This window comes from Rhinolophus ferrumequinum, chromosome 24 (genome assembly GCF_004115265.2).
Source record: "Rhinolophus ferrumequinum isolate MPI-CBG mRhiFer1 chromosome 24, mRhiFer1_v1.p, whole genome shotgun sequence".
Lineage (NCBI taxonomy): Eukaryota > Metazoa > Chordata > Mammalia > Chiroptera > Rhinolophidae > Rhinolophus > Rhinolophus ferrumequinum.
In genome coordinates this window covers 30,826,403-30,850,036 of record NC_046307.1, presented here as the reverse complement: position 1 = coordinate 30,850,036, position 23,634 = coordinate 30,826,403, and the positions used below count along the sequence as shown (strand labels likewise).

At 35.4% G+C, this 23,634-nt stretch overlaps 1 protein-coding gene across 2 annotated transcripts in view; it reads right to left on the bottom strand.

The window, feature by feature from the left end:
• GABRG2 (gamma-aminobutyric acid type A receptor subunit gamma2) overlaps positions 1–22,399 on the bottom strand; it is a 76,545-nt gene extending 54,146 nt beyond the window's left edge. The window contains exons 1-2 of one of the 2 annotated variants that reach the window (XM_033096709.1): positions 21,819–22,399; positions 850–1,001 (exon numbers count right to left, since the gene is read on the bottom strand). In XM_033096709.1, coding sequence (XP_032952600.1) covers positions 850–1,001; positions 21,819–21,925 — 259 coding nt within the window. In that variant the 5' untranslated portion in view covers positions 21,926–22,399. The remainder of the gene's footprint in view (positions 1–849; positions 1,002–21,818) is intronic. The other variant, XM_033096708.1, reaches the window with a different exon arrangement.
• Positions 22,400–23,634: the final 1,235 nt, after the last annotated feature.

Genomic DNA, 23,634 nt, shown 5'->3' with positions numbered 1-23,634 from the left:
CTCCATTTTCATTTAACATTTAATGAACAAGGATTCATAATATCATTCTGGGCTTCGATTCAACAAGAACATGTGTCTCATCTTTATCCACTGTCCTTGCACCTGCCATGCTCCGATTCTCTGTGGTGGATTGAATTCTTCACTTTTCTTGCATCTACACGCTTGCTGTCACCTCAGTGTGGCAACTTCTCTGCCTCTGAGCTTTGGGCTTGGCCATCTGAATTGCTTTGGCCAATAATATATGGACAAAAGTGAGCGTGCGAGTTTTAATCCCAAGCATGAAGCCTTATAAGCTTCTACTTTCTCTGTTGCTCTTTGCTGTTATCATGAGAAGACTTACTCTTAGCTAGTCTGCTGGTTCCGGGAGTAGAATGAGAGTACAGCTTGTCTAAATGAGCAGCCACATCCTGACTTACAGCCAGCCAAGTGCTGTGTAAATGCCTATTTTATTATATGCCACTGAGGTGAGAATTTGTGGTTATTATTTATATAGCAATAGATAACCAGTATATCCTTTATTTACCATTATTTGCTGGTTTGTTTTTGATGTTACTTCATAAAGTTGTCACTTCTACAGTCTTTGGGGATATCTAGGAAAATTTGAGTTTCTAGCTCTCAAGTCTCACTTGAAAAATCATCTTTCTTCATTTCTTTATCTTTCTTCACTTACCAATGCCACACCCTCCCCAAGGATGGAATGCTATTTATACATTCTTTATTTCTACAATATGTAATGAAAGTGTCATTTAAATGGTTCTGGTTATTTAAATAGGCTCATGTTTTTCTTTAATGTGGTGGTCACGTTTATGGCGTTCTATCCACACCGCACTACAGAACACTGTAACATACCTCCTATATCAGGTCGAAGTTTATTGTCGTAGCCTTCCAGGAGGTTGTTTAAGATAACAGTGACATCACCCTCAGGAACTTTTGGTGTCAAGACCCATGTTTTGTTGGAAGCATAGTCTTCATAGTCATCATCAGATTTTTGGCTAGTGAGGCTAAGAAAACAAAAATATTGATCAAGAAATACATAGACTACATTCAAGTTAACTCTTACCCCCAGAGCACTGGAGGGAAAAGAGAAGTTAAACCAGATTGCAGGAATGGATTAAAGTGGGTTACAGTGAAAATTCTCCCCTGAGGGTTAGTCTAATACTTAAACTGCACAGATGTACATTAGAATTTACAGAAGTGTACTCTCCGGTTTTTCAGGATGCCTTGCCCTCCCGGCTAGAAGTATACCATGCTTTGCCAGTTATTTGGCCTTTTTCACAGTTGATATTCTTCTTGCTCACATGCCCAGCTTCATGAAGGACATATAAAACAACTCTTTTTTGTGAAAGTGATACTTAAATGATCATAATGTAGTCCATGAATTCAGGCATAATGTCTACTTCTTTTTCCTTTGAGAAGTTAACTTGCTCCAACCTATTAATGAAAGTAAGAGACTGATAATTAGATTCACTCCCACACACTGCCAGATGAGCCGCTCCTCCCTCACTTGAACTACTAAGGAGAGCTCAGTCTTGCTGCCTTTTCTTCCCGCAGGGTGTATGTATGTGTATTTTTTTCCCCTCACTTGCACTGAAGGCAAGGGTGGTTCATTTATCTTTGATTGTTAAGAACCTGGTACTATGAAGTAAAATGTAGTTGTAGGCTTTAAACCACTCTTTACTACAGCAAAAGATCCTAAGCTGGAAACTCGTTCTATTGGTTGGTGTACTACAATGATAGAAATGAAATTACCTATTTTCAGTGATCAAAAAGCCACATGATGTCCTGTGATTCAGTTTTCTATGCCCAAATCTGTCAGAAAACCCCCACATTTGGGCTGGAAGCTAAGGCTGACTTTTGGAAGGATGTCGGGCTGCCTGTAGCATGTCTCTCCCCTGCCCCTATTCCATGCCCTACCTCCACACAAGATAATTATATCCTCCAGATCTAGAGGTAATGCGAAACCTTGCAAAAGCTGCCATTTTCATCAGGTTTTAGTGAATACTGGTTATTTCTGTGGTGTACAGTGAAAACAAATTACAAATGCAAAATATACAATTTCTCATCCCCATCCCCATCTTCAGTTTATTTTCCTAAATATATGGTATAGAATGGATCTTGTTAGAAATAAAATCACTGCCATATTGCCCTGAATGAATTTATATATATTTCATATTTCTAAACTATATATATATATATATTTCTCAAACCATATTTATAACTTTAGTTCAGTCATACTCAGTCATATATCTCGCTGTTTTTTATATATGTAGCTTGAAGATAGATAGATAGATAGATAGATAGATAGATAGATAGATAGACAGATGATTGATAGATAGAGAGATGATACCTTGTTTCCCCGAAAATAAGACCAGGTCTTATATTAAGTTTTGCTCCAAAAGATGCATTACGGCTTATGTTCAGGGGATGTCATCCTGAAAAATCATGCTAGGGCTTATTTTCCAGTTAGGTCTTATTTTCGGGGAAACACAGTAGATAGATAGATAGATAAGATAGATAGCTAGGTAAAATACGTAGATAAGATGATTAAATATGGCAGAAGAAAGCTGAGTAAGTGATTAATCTGGTTTGAAAATGAATAAGGGAGATGAAGAGTAATCACTTACATGAATCAACTTAGTAAGCAAGTAATCCCGTTTTATATTGCTTTAAAGCTTTATGAAAAGGAAACATTATATAAACTGAGCCATACATCTGCATAAAAACTAACATAGCCAGTGTCTCACACGTCGCACTTTAGTTGGCATAGGAACCTGAAACAGCATGGGAACTTCCTAGCTTACCCATGGAGGGTACGATGGTTGGACACAGCTTCAGGGAGCCCTCAAGGAGAAAAGCCTCAGAACAGCCAGAGACCAGTTCTCTGCTAGAGAAATTCCTCTTGCTCCTCAGTGCATCATTGCTCCAGAGTACTGTGAACTCTGCCTAGTAGAAGGACTCTAATCCCCCGATCTAAATCTTACTAGTTTAAGAAGAAAAAAACAATGAAAAACATTCTCAAACTAAGAGCTTTTCAAATCCTTCTAATAAATCATTGAGAAAGGAATGTGTTTGGCCCATTGGATATTACCGTAATGGAATTTCACTACTGTTTAATTTGTTAAAAGGGCCTTTTCAAAATAAAAAAAAACAACCTTCCTGTTCTCTCCCCTTTCTTTCTCTCTCTCTCTCTGACCCCTTCCTTCCCCCCCCTTACTCTCTCTCACTTTCTCTCTCTCCCTCTCTCTCTCCAGAAATATGCACCCTGTTAAAGTTTCTTCAAGGGATGTTGATATATATTGGTGCTTGTTTATAGCACTTCCTCATACTAACAAAGAAATGATCCAAGCCTGGCGGTGCTGTATTACGGTCATTACTGTTATTTGGTGAACTATGAGGATAAATACATTAAGTGAAAAGATAAGGGACTTGCTTAGAAGGATTGCTATTTTCCAGAATTGTACCAATAATTCTCTTAGCATCATTACATATTGGATGCCAGAACGATAATCAAATTGATTGTTTCATATAAAAGTGTCAAGGACAGATTTTTTTCATACTTCAGGATGAGTCCTTAGCCACAGAGAGGTAAGAAGGAATAGAGAAATTAAGAGCATATACTTGGGAGTTAGAAATTACCAAATCTGATTTCTGCATTTACGTCTTCTTGCCTTTGTCACTGTTTTATAACCTTGGGCATGTTATTTAAACTTGCTAAACTTCGAAGTCTTCGTTTTAAAATAAGGTTGACACTAGTATTCATATTGCATTTTTGTGTAAGGTGAAAGTATTACTTATTAAGTGCCTAGCATAGTGCCTGACAAATAGTATTGAAAAAAGGTTTATTATAATTAATGATAAAAAGTGACCACTGCTAGATATATTATACTTCCAACCATGTAACTAAAACCTGATTCTATAGATGGTTTTCCAGGTTTTTATCTAATATGGGTTGAGAATAACTAAAAACAGATGTTTTCCAGAAAGAAAAATAAAGAGCCCCTATATTATAAGTAAATGAAGTTTTTATTCTCTAAAGTTTTCCCACTGGGGTTTAAATTAATAGGGAGGATACATAAGCTGGGATTGTTTCCATATTTGTCTTTTAAAAAGAATCTCTCTACAATGGAGGCAGTTTCTTTCCCTAGAAATCTTTGGAGTCAAGAACATCCACATTTATAAGTGAACAATGCAGAGATAATGAAGTCTGACCATTAAATAAGGCATTCTGTACAATCATGAACTGCATGAGAATGCCAGGGTAGAAACTGATTGGTAAAGATTCAAGAAAATCGATTTAACAGTTGAGTGAACTAAGAGCAAGTGCACTTCGAACTTCTAGCTCAAGGCACCTATCTGAATAAACAGCCTTTAAAAGTGATTACTCCTTCTTGGGCCCTTTAGTTTAAAAGACAATCTTAAAAGGGGAAAGAACTGAAATGAAAATAACTCTTAAAGTTACTTATCATAATGGACACAGTTTTTGTAGTCTGAATGCTAATTTCTGAAATACAGTGCCAGAAAATGTTAAGTTTTCATCTTTGAAAGCTTTCAGAAAATAGGAAGCCATCTGACTGAGAGCTTTGGACTAGCAAAATGATCATCTCCTGGGAAATTGCTAGAAATGCAGACCCTTGGGCCCTACCCGAATTCCTGAATGAGAATCATTAATAAGATCAGGTGATTCCTATGTACATTAAAATTTGAGAATCTGTCATCAAATGTTTAAACCAATGGTGCTTACACTTGCGTGTGTGTGTGTTGTGGGGCTGAACTCTTTTAAATATACAGATTCCCAGGTTCCTACTTTAGATCTCCTGATTCTGAATCTCCATGTTGTCAGTTAGATTCTTTCTTTTTATTTTCATCTTTACAGTTTTATGCATGATTTAAATTTATGCACAAATACAAACAGGTAATGAGTTCATGTTTATAATCTGAAAAAAAGTTGATTCTATTTAGTAAAAAAGTGACTTATAACACAAAACAAATACTGGATAGACATAGTTTAATGAGAGGTTGCTTTCAATAATATAGAAGATTCTAATAATTTGAATTTTGGTACATATTCTGGATATTTGCTATTGAAGAGTAATCATGCAGTTTATGGAATTTTACATTTTAATCCAGGTATTTTCAATTTGATTCCCATACATTCAGGAAAGCTCTAAGTTTTGTGTGTTGGGGGGAAATCTAGTCATTTTACTCTTCCCAGGTCTTACAACCCAAACATTTGGATGAGATATAAAAACATTTAATTCAGGTATCTTCAAATCCATTGGTGTTTGGCATCATTAAGACCGAGTCTACACTTTTCTTTTTCCAGCATAGGTAGGTAAATAGTGAATAAACAAAAACTCATTTATTTGTATACTTGAAATATTTTTAATGACTAGGGTGTCATTCTTACAAAACATTAGTTTCATTAATATTTTGTTGGTACAAGTTATGGCCTACTTTTGTTTTATAGATGTAATGAGTCAAATGTAGAGTTTTATATGTCAAAACAAACCTCCAAGGCATATATGTCAGCAAAATTAAACCTTATGAACATTTTTATTGAATATTCCTGTGCATTGGATCTTCTGCTGCTAACATTACCTGTGTTGTGAATCTCCACTGTGTAGCATGAAATCTCTTCCTTCCTTTTACTACATTCATAGGGATCCCCTGCTACCCTAAATTCTCATCAGGCTATAAAACTCAGTGGGAATCTCATACTCCTAAAGCATCAATAACAGAAGAATATGTTGTTCCTTACAATATGATGTTACCTGAGAGTTTGTTGAATTCCAGAAACCTGGCCAAACTCCAGTAAATACCTTTGCATATATTATTCTTGCTGCCTACAATCTTTTCTTCTCTCCATCCCCTCAAATAGTATTTGTCATAGCTTATTCCTTTGACCTTTCAATTTTCAACACAAATATCACCTTCGTATAGAGGCCATCTTTTACTGTTTATCTACCTTTGTCACCCACCTCTACCTTTATATGTTCTAACCAATCCCCTACTTGTTCCTTAGCATTGTCATATTGTGTATTTATTGGTTTTCTTAGTATCTGTCTCCATTGCTAGACTAAATTCCATGAGTGCATGGTTAAGTAAGATTTGCGAAGAGTCATTTTTTTTTTTTTTTTTGTTAACTAGTTTTCCTCAGATAGACACTAAAACCAACAATGACTGCTGATAAATATTCACTATATTCTAGTGAAGTCCTTGCAGGACTTCATGTGCATTTTCCCACTTATTTCTTAAAACACTGATATTCCTATAATTATCCCCATTTTATAGATGAAATAAAAACAATGGTGTTTACCAATAGTCACTTCAGTTTTCCAAAACCAAATGCTACAGGCATTGGGGCCAAAGAATCTGCCACCATACATTCATCAAAAAATAGGGCCATCCAAAATAAATGCTTGCTCAAATTCATTTTCCCTTAGGACAATAAATTCGTTTATGCCTTAGCTCAATAAAAGTATAGCACCTTCAGCACAAAGTTAATAACACTCAAATTTCATAAGCTGACCATTGTAGATACGGATGATTTAATCTCCCCACACTGTGGAATAAAAGCAAAGCTCACAATTTAACTTCATGGATGTGATAAACTGCCTCACTTAAACAATTTCTTGGCTTGGAAAGCAGTGCACGCTGCAGGGGTAAGGCATGCACCTAAGCTAGTTCATGTCACAGAATGTCCTCCAGCCACTGCAAAAGGTGGACTTTGGTAGAAAGTGTAGGAGCAGCTATGGTACATGAGTAGATAGCCTCAAAGAGCATTGGGGACTCAGCTTCTGATCATGGGAGAAAACTCGCTCTGTCCTGTCCAGGAGGACTGGGAGCTCTAGAGGGACACTGTGGTGTCGTCCAGCGAACAGGAGCATTAGGGCACCAGGTGCTCTTTCATACAGTGTCCTCAGTGGCCGAGGGGATGCTGTACCTCCCCAGGAAGGACATGTAAGGGATCTGCACAGAACCCATTGGGAGGGGTGTTCTGTGCACAAGTGTGTACAGAGGAGTGTGTATATGCAAAGAGGATAGAGTGAAGGCAGAGAAGTAAATCCCTAAGTATCGATTCGCATAGTGAATTGCCCTGCTTGTAGTGACTTCCTTAGCTCACACGTAGTTCAATTTTTTGATATTAGGTTAACAGCTGTTGGGAAATGTGTTTGACGGAGTCAATTATCAGAACTATATCTCCCAATATGTAAAACACAAGCTGTTTATTTTATTGGCAATCACCAATGACCCATATCAAATAAATATGTGGGTTTTTATTAGCTAAGATGAATTTTATTGCAAGTATCAGAACATTCAAGCTAAGTTGACAAGTACTGGAATATATAATTATAAAGCCGAACGTAGAATAAGCTTCATGATGCTTTGATTCAATTATCTATTTAAAAACTCAGATTTTTTTTCAATTACAGTTGACAATCAATATTAATTTATATCAGTTCAGGTGTGCAGCATAGTGGTGAGATATTGTATAATTTACAAAGTTATCACCCAGTAAGTCCAGTAACCACCTGGCACCATATATATTTATTACAGTATTATTGACTATATTCCCTATGCTGTACTTTACATCCCCATGACTATGTTGTAACTATCAATTTGTACTTTTTAATCCCTTCAGATTTTTCTCCCTACCCCAAACCCCTCCCATCTGACAACCATCTGTGTATTCTCTGTATGTATAAGTCTGTTTCTGATTTATTCATTTATTTTGTTCTTTAGAGTCCACATATAAGTTAAATCATACAGTATTTGTCTTTCTCTGTCTCACTTAATTCTTAAAACACCGATATTCCTATCATAATCCCCATTTTGCAGACGAAGGAAAACAGTGATATTTATCAGTAGTCACGTCAGTTTGCCAAATCCAAATGTTTAACCACTATGCTGCAAGGCTATGTGAAGGAGGAATTGGGCTGAAAGATTCTGCTGTTGTATATTCATTAAAAAATAAGACAATCCAAAATAAATGATTGCTCAAGTTCATTTCCCTTTAGAACAATAAATTAGTTTATGCCTGAGCTCAATAAGAAGATGTGGTACATATATACAATGGAATATTACTCGGCCATAAAAAAGAACGAAATCTTACCATTTGTGACAACATGGATGGACCCAAAGGGTCTCATGCTAAGTGAAAAAACTCAGATTTTTTTCTATCCCACCCTTCTATCATCCATGCTCAGCTTCAACCCAAGATGGCCTGACCATGTGGTCACAAGATGCTGGCAACAATTCCTTACCCCTATGCTTCCTTATTTACATCCATGAAAACAGAGATAAACTCTTCCAGAAGTTCTCTCAAAAAGATGAGATATCTACTTTTCTAAAAGCCCCAGAAAGTCTCATTTTGCCTGTCATTAGCCCAACTACATATGAATTCATACATATGAAACCAATATCTATGACTACAGAATGGGACTCTATTCATTATTTTAGCCTAGTTATGTCCCACCACTAGTCCCACCATTCCACCAAAGATGGAATTATGTCCCACCATTCCATCAAAGATGGAATCAGCTTTCCAAAAAGCATGTGGGCTTCACAGATACCAAATGAAAACTGGGACAATTGAGAAAGTGAGGAGAGAAAACGTGGAGAAGACAATCACAACACTCACTGGGGGCAAGGGGCATAAACAGGAAAAAACCATAAATGTCAGGTCAAATATTAATACTAGGATTACCGCTGAAGTCCATTTTCTCCGGTTTGGCTCCCTTATCGTAGTTCTGTTTGTATTGTTTGTTTGTTTTAACTTTTCTTAAATAAAAGTGGGAGAATGTGGAGCTAAGGCTCATACATTGCTGGAGGGACATTTTGGCTTTATCTGCTAATGATGAGAACCCGTGTATGCTGTAAGCCAGAAAGGACATCCCTAGATTTTTATTTCAAAGAGATATACATGCATATGTCTACTCAGAAACATGTACAACAGTGTTCATAGTTGCATTATTGGTACTAGACATGAATAGAACCCAAATCAACATGAGAATGGATAGATAATATATGGGATATTCATATAAGGAGATATTATGTACTACAAATTAGTGAACTAAAGCTATGTGCTGCAAAATGAATCTGAAAAATAAAATTGGAGCAAAAGATGCTACACATACCCCCATAAACACATACACACATACACACACACACACACACACACACACACACCCCACACACACACACACACAGTATGTTTCCGTTTATATAAAATTTAATAACAGGCAAAATTTAACTGTGGAACTCAAAGCCCGAACAATGGTCACCTTGAAAGAAGAGAAAGGTAAGCTGAGAAGCAAATGAGGATGTTTTCTGGGGTGTTGTCAATATTTTATTTCCAGACATGGTTGGTAGTTATATGGGTTTTTATTTCTATTTGTGATCATTCATTGAGCCATGTTTTATGTACTTTTTGTACATTTTACCTCACAATAACAACAACAAAAGCATTGAGAAAATTAGCCTCAGGTATGAGAGTTAAAAGCAGAGCATTAAGTCACTAAGGACAAAAATGTTTCCATCTTCAACAGTGTCATTTTCCAAAACTTTACAAGTGTCTGGCACTTGACAAGACACCAAATGAATATGTTTCAAAATATTGAATGAATTAATGACAGTAGGGGCTATTTTTATAGATTTCATGCTTATGAAAATTAACTTGGTAAAACTCACTCTCTATAAATGTGCGTCTATATATGACAGTCGTAGCTAATTAAAATGAGCTGCTTCTATTATTTACATCACATGATTGCTATCAGTATTGATGTCCCATTAAGGTCACCCCATGTTAGCGTTTCCCACAGTTTAGGACACCTACCCCTGGTATCCAAGACAATTGTGAAGGTCACACAGGCATAGCGTTAAAAGACATGGAAACATATAATTAGACATTTTTTCCCTTTTCAATATTTTTCAGCACATCCAGTTATATTAAGGACAATGTCTTATGTTATTTGTAACTTGTCTTTAACCACGTTTTCAATTTACTAATCTACTTTCTAAGGAGAGCAGCATGAAGCCCCGCAATTCTGGTGACTATAATATGTCATTAGAACCTGATAATATGGTTCTTGTTTCACTGTATTTACTCTGTAGTCCTCTTCTGTTAGAAAAGGGAAACTAATTTTCCAGATCTTATTATGTTTATTAAGTGTATTAAATAAAATAATTACATTAAAAAATACTGATTTCATGAAAACGATTATGTTAAAAAATAACCAGGTGTCATTTAGATGTGACAAAAACCATAATGGTGACCGAGTTTGGGAAACAATGCCTTACAGATTTCGATATCTTGACCCTTCAGTTAATCAGTATGTTTTTTATTGTGCAAGGCACAGTAGCAGATAGAAAGAAGTGCAAAGCACAATGCTGATATCAAAACACCTCTCATCTATTTGAGGAGACAAATACCTGAACAGCTAGAAGAATGCAATACTTAAATAACAATGCAAGGCAGGAGTGAAAACACTGTCTCATGGGGGAATATGATTCATCTCTGTCTACCAGCACCTTCAACTTGATATCAATGTTCCTTTGTGTTTACTTCCAAATCTCAACTTCTGTGGTAATAATAGTATTTTTCCCTAGAACATAAAAGCATTTGGGGGAACTAATAATACTTTTGGTTCCCTCTTCTGGAAAAATAAAAGGTAGTACATGTAAAGGTAATACATATAAACATGAAAAATTGTTCACTTATTTACAAGGAGGCCACAGGTGGAGGTGAAGAGAATTATGTGTACTTTTTCAGGGTCTATGAAAGAAAGGTTAAACTATCCCCAATTTAGAATAATGTAAAGGTCACTGAGAGCAAGTGTATGAAAATAAAGGCTGATTCTATTGCAGACAGCATCGACATATCTGCAGATATATATTAAAGTGTATCAAATTTAAATATATTCAAAATGTGTTGAAAATGAGTATCTTAGGTATATGTTTAATCTTATACAAAATCCCCAAATTGTTCTTCATTTTTAAAATTCTCATTAGCAATGTATGAAAGTTGCAATTGCTCCACATCCTTGCCAACACTTGTTCTTGCCAGTATTGTTTTTATTTTACTCATTTTGATAGGTCCATAGTGGTATCATATTGTGGTTTTAATTTGCACTTACATAATGGCTAATAATGTTGAACCTCTTTTAATCTGCTTAACTAACCTCTGTAACTTAGATGAACTCAAAGGCACTATGCAGAGTGAACTATATGATTCTACTTACATGACATTCTTGAAAAGAAAAAAAGAAAAACTACACTGATAAATAACACACCACTTGTTGCCTGGAATTAGTGGGGGAGAAGGGTGTGACGACAAATGGGTGGCAGAAATGGGAAGAGAGAGCACTGCTCCGATTCTTGATTTGGGATACCGTATTTCAAAAATTTCCATGTGTGTTTAAATTCACACAATGGCACACCAATAAAGGTCAGTCTTGCTATATGCAAACTTAAAAATAAAAAAAATAAAAACAAAGCTATTAGTCTGAAAAATAAATCACTGTTTTTTTCAAAATATTCATTGATGTGAGACTTTTGTGAAATTTCTTGATAACTAAAGTATGAGGTAATTGAGTCTAAAAATTTAAAAATCTCCTGGTCAGAAAGAAAATGTTATTAATGAAATGGTACTCTGGTTTCTTTTTAATTTAGTACATAGATTTTTGTATCTCTTTCAGTCTTTAGATGATCTTGCTATATATACAAGATTAAATTCAATAACATATTTTATATTTAAGTGTACTTTCGTTAATGCTCTCTATGAGGAACTGTTAAAGTTTTTAAATGAATCATTCAAATAACTGCCCACAAATCATATTTAGTAATTTGTAATTTAAGGATCTTCTTTGCTATTGCTTGGATGCAAAATATTTCTCTTAAAAAAACAAAACAAAACAAAAAACACTATATGTGTTTAAACACATTAGTTAAATATAGTGCAATCATTTTATAATGATGCTATAAAATGAGTATTATTTTTGAAATAATTGACGTAATAGAGGAATCAATAACTAATCATTGATCCTGCTATGATTTTGTAGCAAAATGTAGAGCAACAATATGCAACTCTTAAGGAAGCTAAAAGTCAACAATTAGGTTAATTGCCAAGCAATTGAAAATAGATAGGTAAATTGTAACCCTCACCATTTCCCAAACACAGAGGCACATTTCTTCCTTAAGAATAAAACCACTGGCATTATTATATGAAGTATTTTCGTAAATCACACAGATTCATACTCCTTTCACAGTTCCTGCACCTACTGTTATTCATGATGAAAAAGGTCCTTCCCTTCAGTTTTTTCATGGCTGAATTTTTTTCATCCTCCTGTAGTCTCAACTTCTTATCCATTACTCAAGATTGACCTTTCCTGACCATCCTATCTAAAGTAAATGTTTTCTTCATGGCACCACACTATTTACTTATTTCTTCAACGTTTGTCATATTTTGAAATTTGTTTGTTTACTGTCTGCTTGTCCCCAGACCATAAGTTCTAAGAGGATTAAGAAGATGCCCAGTTTTTCTCACCTTTTTATCTCCAACCCCAAGTACAGTGCAAAACAAGTATTAGGAACTCAATAAATATTTATTTATGGCAGGAAGACAGGAACCAAGAAGGAAAAAACTTGTCCTCCTTCCATTTCTTTTTTAGTCTACATTTAACATCACAATTTAGAGCTCAACAAGCGAGAAATGATATCCGTGTTAGGTTATTTCAAGGAGAAAAAGGACAGAATCATGAGGACTCATGGGTTTAAAAAATGGTTGAGTGTAAAATGTCTGTCTGGTTACACAATTTCCTCAAATCGGAGGCAATAAGTGAAATGAATCAGTTTAAAGGTAGAACATTGTCAGTAAGTAAAGATATAAAATATAGTTATAATATATAAATGTGCTATTATATTATGCTATTATACTATTATAACATTATATGTAATGTAGTGTTATGTTTTTAAAAGCACATCTTTATTCTAGAATGTAAGTTCCACAAAAGCAAGGACTATGTTTGCTTTCTTCAGTGTTATATCTTCAGCATCTGGCATAGTGCCAAGAATATAGTAGGCAGGAATTAAACAAAATGTGATTCACAAAATGAATAGGAATTAAGAAGGGCACCATTCAGATCACCTAAATCAGAGTGTGCAACTCCTGTCTCCAGTCTTCTGGTTTATGTGCATGTGATTTTTTTTTTTTATATCAGTTTCATTGATACTTAAGCATCTTTTAAGAATCTGCTTGGCAGGTTACTTGGAATCTGAAATCAAGGAGAATAAAATTGAACGACAAAATCTCTCCCTCCTCACGTGATTTTCTACAGAGTTTAATTTGATGCTCATTCATCACAGAAATTGATCTGCAAAATACAAATTGCAGCAGATCTACAAAAATGACCTTGGAAACTCTGTTTATGGCCTGGGGACCACAAGGGTACCTGGAAAATCATAGTCAACTGTGATGGATATTTCAAGGCGTTTTTAAATGTCAACACATCCTTGGTTTTATTGCACCAAGTTGACTTTATTTGCTGTTTATTATGTAAAAGATTTTGGGTGAGGTCACATGTGATACGACTGGAAACAAAACTTTTTGAATCTAGGCAGAGTCAATTTTCTTATTGAATATTTTTTCATGCTTTCAAAAATAATTAGCTTACTTAAGTATCAATTCTCCATGACCTCTCCTTTTAACCATGACATAGAAAAGATTGATAATAAAACTACCTCTCCAATCCTAAAATGTCTCTCAGATGAAAATTCTGTATTAAAGACTAAAAGTTTCAAAAGAAAATGGGAGAGAGGGAATAGGCTCCGAAAATGGTACATGGAAAGGAGGTAGGAAAATAAGACTGGTGTTTAAAGGAATCTAATGAAATATATAGTATGGCACTTCACTTGTGTCTGATGGAGGCGCAGGAGCTGATGCTGGAGAGGTTGTCCGGGAGCAGATCATGAAGGACCATATTGAGTGATCATATGCCCAGTTTGCCTGGGAAAGTTCCAGTTGGCACCTGTGGTCCTGACCTAATTATTAATAATTGTGCCCTCATTCACTATAAAAATGTCTCCATTTTCCACAATAAATATATGGCTGTATTGCCTGCAACTCTAGGTAAGACAATTAGATCTTATAGGCAAAAGGGAGTCATCACAAAGCTTTAATATAACAACATAACATAATCACATTTATGTTTTAAGAAGTCATTCTGAAGTGAAACTGTCTTTATTTATAGATGACAATATTGTATATAAAAACATAATCTACAAAAATTATTAGAATAATTACTAGAACTGATATCACAGAATATAAAATTAATATACAAAATAAATTACTTTTCTATATAATAGTGATAAACATTTGGAAAATAAATTTTAAAATATATAATTTAAAATAGAAGAAGACATACAAAATAGTTAAGAATAAACTTAAGATACCTACACTGAAATATAACGTAAGGTAGTGAGAAGCATTAAAGGAAACCAGAACAGATGGAGAGATAAACCATGTTTATGGATTGAAAGACTTAAGACTTTCAAAATGTCATTACTTTCTAAATTGATCTATATATTCAACACCATTTCAATAAAGATGCAAGGGGACATTTTTATTTTGACTTAGTATAAATTGGCAACTTTTATAAAATATAGAAGAATATGAAAGATTTTAAATAGACAAATTAGTCTTGCAAAAGAAGAACATATATGAATTTGTTTCATATTTATTACCTAATTTCAAAGTTTATGATAAAGCTATAATGACCCCAGTCATATAGTGCTTGCATAAGCATAGACAAGTAGACCCATGGAATGGAATACAAATTTCAGAAATAGACCTGGACATATGTGCTAATAACATTTTGACAAAGTGACTGAGGAATGTCAATGGAAAAAGGTAAATCTTTTCAAAAAATGGGGCTAAAGCAATTGGATAAATGTATGAGGAAATGAATATCAGTTTATAACATTAATTTAAAAAATAATGTGAGACGGATCATAGAACTAAATGAGAAAGCTTCTTAAAAATACATGAAAATATCATTCTGAACTTATGGGAGGCAAAAATATCTTAGAGAGGATAGAAAAAAAGCACTAACCATAATGGAAAATATGGCAAACTTTACTTTATAATTAAATGTTTTGCATCTGTCTATCTATCTATCCACCCATCCATATAACCAAACCAAAAAACTGTAAAAAAAAAAAATTTTCACTACATATACCTGACAAAGGATATTTAGTTAAAACTCATAAAATACTTCTACAAGTCAATAATATATAAAACATAATAAAGCAAAACCAGAAGACCTAGAGTTTTTAATTAAATATCTGAAAGTTGCAGATTTGTGTGTATGTACATGTGGATAGAATGTACACCTTGCTTTTAGAATGATGATTATTTGAAAGGAACTAGATGAAGGGGGATACTGGAAAAAAGTAGATAAAATAGATTTTAAAATGCAGTTAGTAATTTATTAACATACAATTACTAGTGTCCATCCTCTCATCCATACAAAGATTATAATGTATCAATATTAAAAAGAACTGAGGCACTAAAATCTCATTCTGTACTTTTTTAATAGGCCCTACACCAACCATTTTGCATTTAATTCAAAAAAGCTCCAAAATTTTCACTGTATTTCTTGATCTTATTATATCCAGGTTTTCATGCCTTAATATTTGTGAAATTAATTGAAGCTGACAACTGGTATGTATATTTAAGGAGATCTTTTTTTATTCACTATCTCACTGTATTTGACTACTTATACTAGATTGACAAAGACTCAGAGAATATGAACATGAATCAGGTGCAGGTGATGGTGGGGAAATAGACCATTTTTATGCATATAACTTGAAAAACTATAGGATAGGCTGTAAGTGGAGAAAAAAATGCGTCAATTGGCTATTGACTTGTAAATTTAATCTATGTTAAAATAGCGTCATAACCATGTTCTTTATTTAATTTTGTCGTTTATTATGTAGCTAATTGTTTTTAATATTAAACAAAAATAGTTTTCAGATCATTAAAAAAAAGTCTTCTTCAAACTTTTCTTCCTCAAAAAAATACCATTCATTTTCAAATGAAAACCTCCCCAATTGAAGGCAACAAATCCAGCAAAAATTATTATGACCAAGAAAAGAAAGTTGGAATATTAAAACTAACCAAATAGATCATCGTGGATTAGTTTTAGCTGATTTGTTGATCTCAGTTTTTCTGCCCTATGCTTTCACCATGCGAGAGAGCTATTATAACCTCTCATGTGACTTTCTTGTATAGCATTTACCTGAGTTAAAATGTAATACTTTTTTGTGCACCTCTTTGATAATTGCTACCCCATGAGATTTCTCACTCCATGATGGCAGACATAGTGGCTTTCGCTGCCTCATAATTATATATTCAGTTCCTAGCACTGACTTAGCTGAAATACTGCATATACCAAGATACCTTTTGTATCTAGAGTTGTTTTCCTCAATTATGTATTTCAAATGTGTTTTCAAAAGAAATTTATAAGAAAGGACTGATAACCTGCCAAAAAGAATATAAATAAGAGTCAGTCATTTACTCCTTCCTCCTAACATTATATTGACAAGTTATATTCAGTTTGTTTGGGCCATTTTATTTAAATATATACAAATAAATTACAGAACTCAGTATATATTTGTCTCATTACATAAACGTTGGTTCTACAACTAAACTTGAGCTCATGGCAGGGTTTCAATGATTACAAAGGATCTTTTCTTAAAAATCATTCCTTGTTCTCCCCACAATAATGTTATTTGTATTCATATGGTTTTCTTTATGAATGGGTGGAGAGTGTAATATCAGTGCTACTTATTTAGCATTTACATGGCACTTTATCTACAGAGTTATACAATGAGTTTTATAATGGTACAGAATTATTACCATATTTTGCACTCATAATACTATAGGGATTGATATGATTTGAAGTTAAATTTCATTTTTACCCTAATGTGTAACTTAAGAGAAGCTTTTTATTTCCTTTTAAAGGGTATTTATTCCCTAGAATAAGAAAGAAATGAATAGTAAATAACCCTCCCAGTAAAGCCAACTGAAGAGGCCTTTTACATCGCGAAACAATCCAATTATTTTCTTACCTTTAGAAAGAAAAAGGGTGACTATACTTTTCATTTTGCACTAAGGGTGTCTAAGGATAGATAGCCTTAGACAGATTAACAGGAGAAAAGCAAACTATAAATGTAATAACATGCATACCTCATGCATACTGGAAGATACTCAGGAAAACTGAGTAACTCCCGAGAAGGGCCCCAGCCACCGCCTTACATACCATCTCCAGCTACAGAGAAAAGATGTCTGGGGCAAGCAGAGCGCAGGATGGGAGGTTATCAGGCAAAGCACAATACACTGAAGATATGGTTATTATGCAGATTTAAATCCCTGCCTTCTCCACTGATATGTTTCTAGATTTAATCATCCTTCCCTTCCTGGAACAGGGAGGGAAATACCTTTGCAAAGGGAGGTTTCCCTTATAAATGTAAATGTCTCCTACGAAAGGGTAACTTCTACTGGTTTTCAGAGCTTCTCTTGTGTCTGCTCTTTCTTAAAAATGACCAGCTATAATTTTTATGCCAAAGAAGCATATTTTGTGATGGCAAATTCTGCTCCCCTTCAAAAGTATCTGTCATTCCAGTAAAACCTACTTGTACTTAAATTGTGGAAAGACTGTCTTGGAATGCCAAGGAAATCGTGACAGTGAGAGGTAGAAATGACTTCTTAATATAATATTTACAACAAAGATAACATCACTAATGTCAGTCTTAAGTCCATTTCAATTTGAGTAGAAATTGTTGCACAAAGCACTTTTTAAAATGTGTAGAACCAGAGACCTCTATGAGTAAATATTCTGTAATTTAATATTTCAAGATTACCTATTTAAACTGAGTCTAAGAAATCAGAGACATTTATGTAACTAGTTATTTACATTAAAAGCCAATTGTTAAATTCCTGCCTACAATCCAGATGTTTTGTCTAGAAGGTGGTGGGCAACTGAATTCTGGGAAATACTTGGTGATACATATTTATTTTCTTTTTTTTTCAGGTAGATGTTTGCATCAGGGTAGACTTTGAAATGCTATGTGTACAATTAAGCAATTAAATATGCTGAAAAAATATTTATTTCTAGATAATACCAGGTGGAACATTAGGAAAGGAAGGAAATAACCAGCTTATTTGCAGAGATTAATTCTGTAAAGAAACAGGTTTATAGTTAAGAATAAAAATATCCCTCTATATGCATGGTCACAGCCTGTTAAAGTTAAACACTAAAAAAAAAATAGTTATGGGATTAAAAAAAATTTAGCACCTCATAAGAAAAGTCATTTGAAATATTTTTGTTTGGGCAACAGTTAAGAACAGAATATATTTGCAAATCTTTAACTCAATTTTGTTTTTAAAAATCAAGTGCTAGCATTTCAGAGTAAGGGTTAGATTATCAAGTTTAATCCAATTCACCTCTACTCAGTCTATCCTTGAAAAATAATTCTTTCTACATATACTATAAAATCTTAATTTTATTTTGAGAACAAAATAAAACATCTTCTAGCACTTATTCCTATTTACTCTAAATAAATTTTTGTTGTTTCCCAGTTTCTTTCTTTTTCTTGAGGTATTTTTACTCTGAGATGAAATTTAGTTACATCAAAAGAGTTCATAAAATTAGAAAATTTATTTTAAGACCGATATGTATGAATATTTGTACATGGAGTGTATGTAGTTTATAAATATAATTACGTACTCATGCATACATACCTTAAATGACAGCGGCCTCTGTTTATTTTTCAACCAATGTTTTCTCCTAAGGTGGGTTTATTGAAATTCTTTATAGCTACTCCTCACCCTTTATGGTTTGTGTGACACACTCAATGATTTATATACAAAATAAAAATTCTATAGGTGACTCATTCTGCTTCATTGAATAAAAATATCAATAATCAAAGCATTTATAATCATTAAAAATGATGAATAAACTTTTGGAAGTTAGCAATGCATATACCACTTCTCTTCAATGTGCAATCTAGGGTACTTGTTGAAAATGAATATTCCTGGGCTCTACCCCAGACAATGAGTGATTCTGAATCTTTCAGTGTCTGGTCCAGGAAACTCCATTTTAACAAGTTCTCCAGGTGATGCTTATGACAGCACTGTACAAAATATGTGACAGTTTACATAATTTTGAGTTTCAGAAATTAACTATTTCACATATAATGAGAGATATTAGCTCTTAATATCTTTGTATTCCTCCCTGTTTTACTTTTGTGTAAACACAACCTAATGAATTTAGTCAATTTAATGAGAGGGAAAAACTTATTCTTGGGAGTTATATAAATGAAAAAGTCAATTAAATTTCTTTGAAATTTCCCCTCAACCCCTTTCCAGGTGGTTCTACTGACACTATTTACCCAAAAGGCCTCTTTCACGTTGTCTTGTAGCATCCCACATTTTTCCAGTCACTTATGGTCCTTCTTTAGAATGAGCTTCAGATCAAAGCTTCTATTTACATCTAGACTTATTCAGCCATTCAAATGGCTTTTTTATGGGATTGCAGCAAACTGAAACTCGGATCCCATTCTCTGCACCAAGCTGCAATGACTCGATTCTCTACCATTACTGAGAAATTGTGAAAAAGCCTCTTATTGGAGAGTTTAAGTGACACATCACTCCCTTTATTTAGAGCTATTTGAAATGTTCATCTAGGCTACTTTGCTAAGAATGGGAAACTGAAACGTACCTCTAGTTTTCATTTTGCGTGATATTGGAAAAGACAATGTGGGACTGTTGCCAAAAATTAGACATCTTAAATATGATACTATTATGAATAATAATAAAAGTACACATTTTTCGTCAAAATAAGACCATTATAGGTAAAATGCATAAGAATGCTCTCATCTATTTAGTTATAAAATCGTTTACTAAGATGGATGTGAGTAGGACCAAAAAATGTATTTCCATGTCTTGTCTAGATTTTAATCCACAGGTTTCATAAATGGTAGGAATCTGAGCATCATAATCTCTGTCCATGAGCAACTATTAATATCAACTCTCTAATTTCTGAAACAAATTAAGAGCTGCACACATTAGGCAGAAAAATATGTGTGAAAACTTTGAATAGAAAATTGTATTTCCAGGATTCCACTAAAACGTACTTCCTCATAAACCATCTCTAGTAAAAGGCCCTCTCCTCTTTTGCGAAAGCTACTTAATCTTACACTGTAAATGAAAATGCCCTAAATTTTTATAGTAAAGGAGGAAAGTATAAAAAGTACTGGAAGAATTAAGCAGATCCTCTCTCTGCTTAGAAACTCCAAAGAGAAGCTTCCACTCCTTATTTTGCCTTGGTCTCTTTATCAGTGATCTTCATCCACTATTACCTCCCCTAGAGAATGAAGGATCAGAGAAGTTAACTAGATATTTTTAATAAAATACAGTCACAGTTTAACCCCCAACACTTTTATCTCCCTTTGTTACAACTACTACATAAGAGTGTCAATTCCACAGAAACCTCAGAGCAATGCCTTAATATATTCTACAGCTAGTTTTTCTTTCCATTTTTTAAGGGGGGGGGTGGAATTTAGAATTACCCTAAACATAGGGCCTTATTTCAAAATGACAGTATAGAAGAGTGCAAGTAATGTAAATAGCGGACTTCTCTCCTGCCTCTGTCCTTGCTGGAAATCCTGAGGTATGTGTGTTGGGTGGGGGGAGCTATTTAGGTGGGCGGATAAATGGTAAACTATATGCAGTTCCGTTGATATTCCTTTGATACTTTTGGTGCAAGAAAGTTCAAGAAAATTTAGGTGCAACCACTTCAGAGTACACACCTGCTAGGGGTTTGGGGGACCCCCTCCTCAACCCCTTCCCATCTTTTCTATTCAGTGCAGCAGGGCTCTAGGGCATCAATGCATACTTCACAATTTTGGCATCACATTCCCCTGGTTCAGCATATTTTTCAACACTGCAGCAAGGCCAGCTCTATTGCAGACATGTATTCCTCCACGTATTTATAAACTAGGTTCTCTAGCCCATGCCCAAAAGTCCCTCTCCAATCTCCAGAAGAGGGTAGGGACAATCAGAGCAGGGTCCCCTGATGTCATTACTGCTCCTTGGCTCCGCCGGCCTTCTGTCTGCACTACATGGATGTCCTGTGTAAATTTAGAGATGTCCTCTGGTTAGACAAGCCTTTTTGCATTTGGCCCTAAGCAGGATTGCTGTCCCTGGTGCTGAACTATGTTTGCCCATCAGAGAGACCGCTGCTAGGTCAATGGGGCTGGATAGAAAACCTGGCTGATTGATCTTAAGAATGCGGAAGAGCAGGAGCAAGCAATACTTTGATGTACAGGAACAGAACCCCTCCCCCGCCAAAAAAAGAATCCGCACATCTCCCGGGTTTGTGCCAGTGCCTCATTTGCAGTTTTCTCCTCCAGACCCCCACCCAAAACAGCTCCAACATGGCCTCAAACGCCTGCATTTATCACCACAGCCCACCTAGACATCACTGTGCAGTAATATCAAAATGCTACTCCCCAGAAACAAAGTCTTTATGACGCTAGCTTTTCCACTTTACAGCAAAACAAATAAATCCAATAAATTAGTAAATAAATGAAAGTGACCTTCCTCTTTCCTTCCTCCCCACATATACACATCCCCCTGAATTATAAAGCCCCAAATCCTAGAAGAGTGTTTTAAATCTGGGTGGTCTCCGTAGTGCCACATCCCCACTCCTTCCCCCTCCTCTCCGGAACAAAACGAAGCCGAAAACGGCACATCTTACCCTGGGTAGAGCGATAGCAAGAGCAGGATCCACACCGTCATTTTCTGTGAAAATACAGGAGTCGAGTAGACTGAGCTTCCTGTGCTCCATCTATTTGGCGAACTCATCGCCTTTTTTTTTTTTTTCCTCCTCTCGCCTCTCGGTTGCAGAAGAATCCCTCCCCTTTGTATTATTATTATGCTTATGATCTGATGGTGGCTCCCCCCACCTGCCTCTAGTAGGTCCCGTCACTGGGGAGATGTATTGCTATCAGCTTCGGGAATTAATATTCAGGGGGCAGAAATAAGATCAGCACAAATGCTTGCAGATACCATCAAAGCGTCAGCTCAAGAAGCGGCTTCCAAGTCTGGGGGAATAATGTAACTGAGGCAGGGGGAGGGTACAGAGAGAGACACACAGAGGCAAATAAGGGAGAAAGGCGGGCGCACTCATACACATACTCGTGCCCCTCACACTCACACACACTCTCCCGGGTCCATCGTGGTGGCTTTGTTTGCTTGCTTTATTTTGATTTTTTTTTTTTAGAGGGGTCAGGTGTGTGTGTGTGTGTGTTGTGTGTGTGTGTGTGTGTGTGTGTGTGTGTGTGTAAAAAAGAAAAATCACGAGAATCTCTGCGTGATCAACTATCACGCAGATTAACGATGAGGTCAAAGTGGAAGTGATGCACGCTGCTGCAGCATGAATTAACACATGCGTGGTGTCTTTCCACCGCTCTTTAACCCTTCACTGCACACACAAGTGTGTAATGACTGGCTTTCGAGGAGACAAGAGATGTTTTAGCAAGCCCATAAACTATATTACCAATGACAGAAGGTATGTCTCCTCAAATCTGCCAAGAATCCTTATTTAAAACTGCAGTCTTGGAAATCATGATTACATGGGGGAGAGGGGGAACAGAGAGTGGGGGAGGCATGTGTGTTTCTCTGTAAATCATCCCATTTGAAAGCAGATTTGATGGCTTTTCAATTTGACTTAAGGGAAAAGAAAAATGATAGAATTAAAGGACATGGAGAAGTCCTGTGCTCCCCAGGATTCACTCCTCCCTTTTCTGCTTTCCATCCCCATGAAAATGTAGACACAAACTACTTGAAGGCTAAAGAACAGAATTGCATGAAGGTAGCTGCAGGAGAATAGACTATAGACCACAAAATAGAAGGATGCTTTTTGAAGGGAAGTTGGACAAAAAGAGGGGATCAGGAGAACATTTAACAATATAAAGGGATTTCTATTTGCTGTGTGGTATTGACATTTTTATGTTGTTGTTCTGCTTCGTGACAATCCTGAAAATTTCTGGGATGAATTGGTGTGAGCATGCTTCCTTCTTGCCTAGAATGTTACCATGGATACTGATGCATGGGAGATATTCTGCTATGCCAACCTGGTTCATCCACCACAGAGGAAACCCCATTCACTGATCAGGGAGAAGAACGTGGAGGAGAGTTTCAAGGTCTAGTTGAGACCATAGCAAAGATATTCAGGTAGAGGTACAGGTGAAGAGAACCAACTGGACCCATTCTGGAACATAGCAATAGGTCATATCAAAGCCAGTGCCTTTTCTATAAGAACTGAGTCTCACAGGTAGGGAACATGAATAAGGAGTCCAGGAGACATAAGAATAGAACATAAGATGTTTGGGGTCCACACTCTATCTCCAACCCTAAAATATACTCAAGGATAGCAGAGAGAATTGCTTGCTGCTTTTGGTAATGACATAGGGTAAGGAGATACACTCTGACTAGGAAGGAAAAAGGCCTGACACACCTGGAAACCTGCATGCTTTGGGAACTCTACCTTCATTATTTTATGGCCTTAGGAA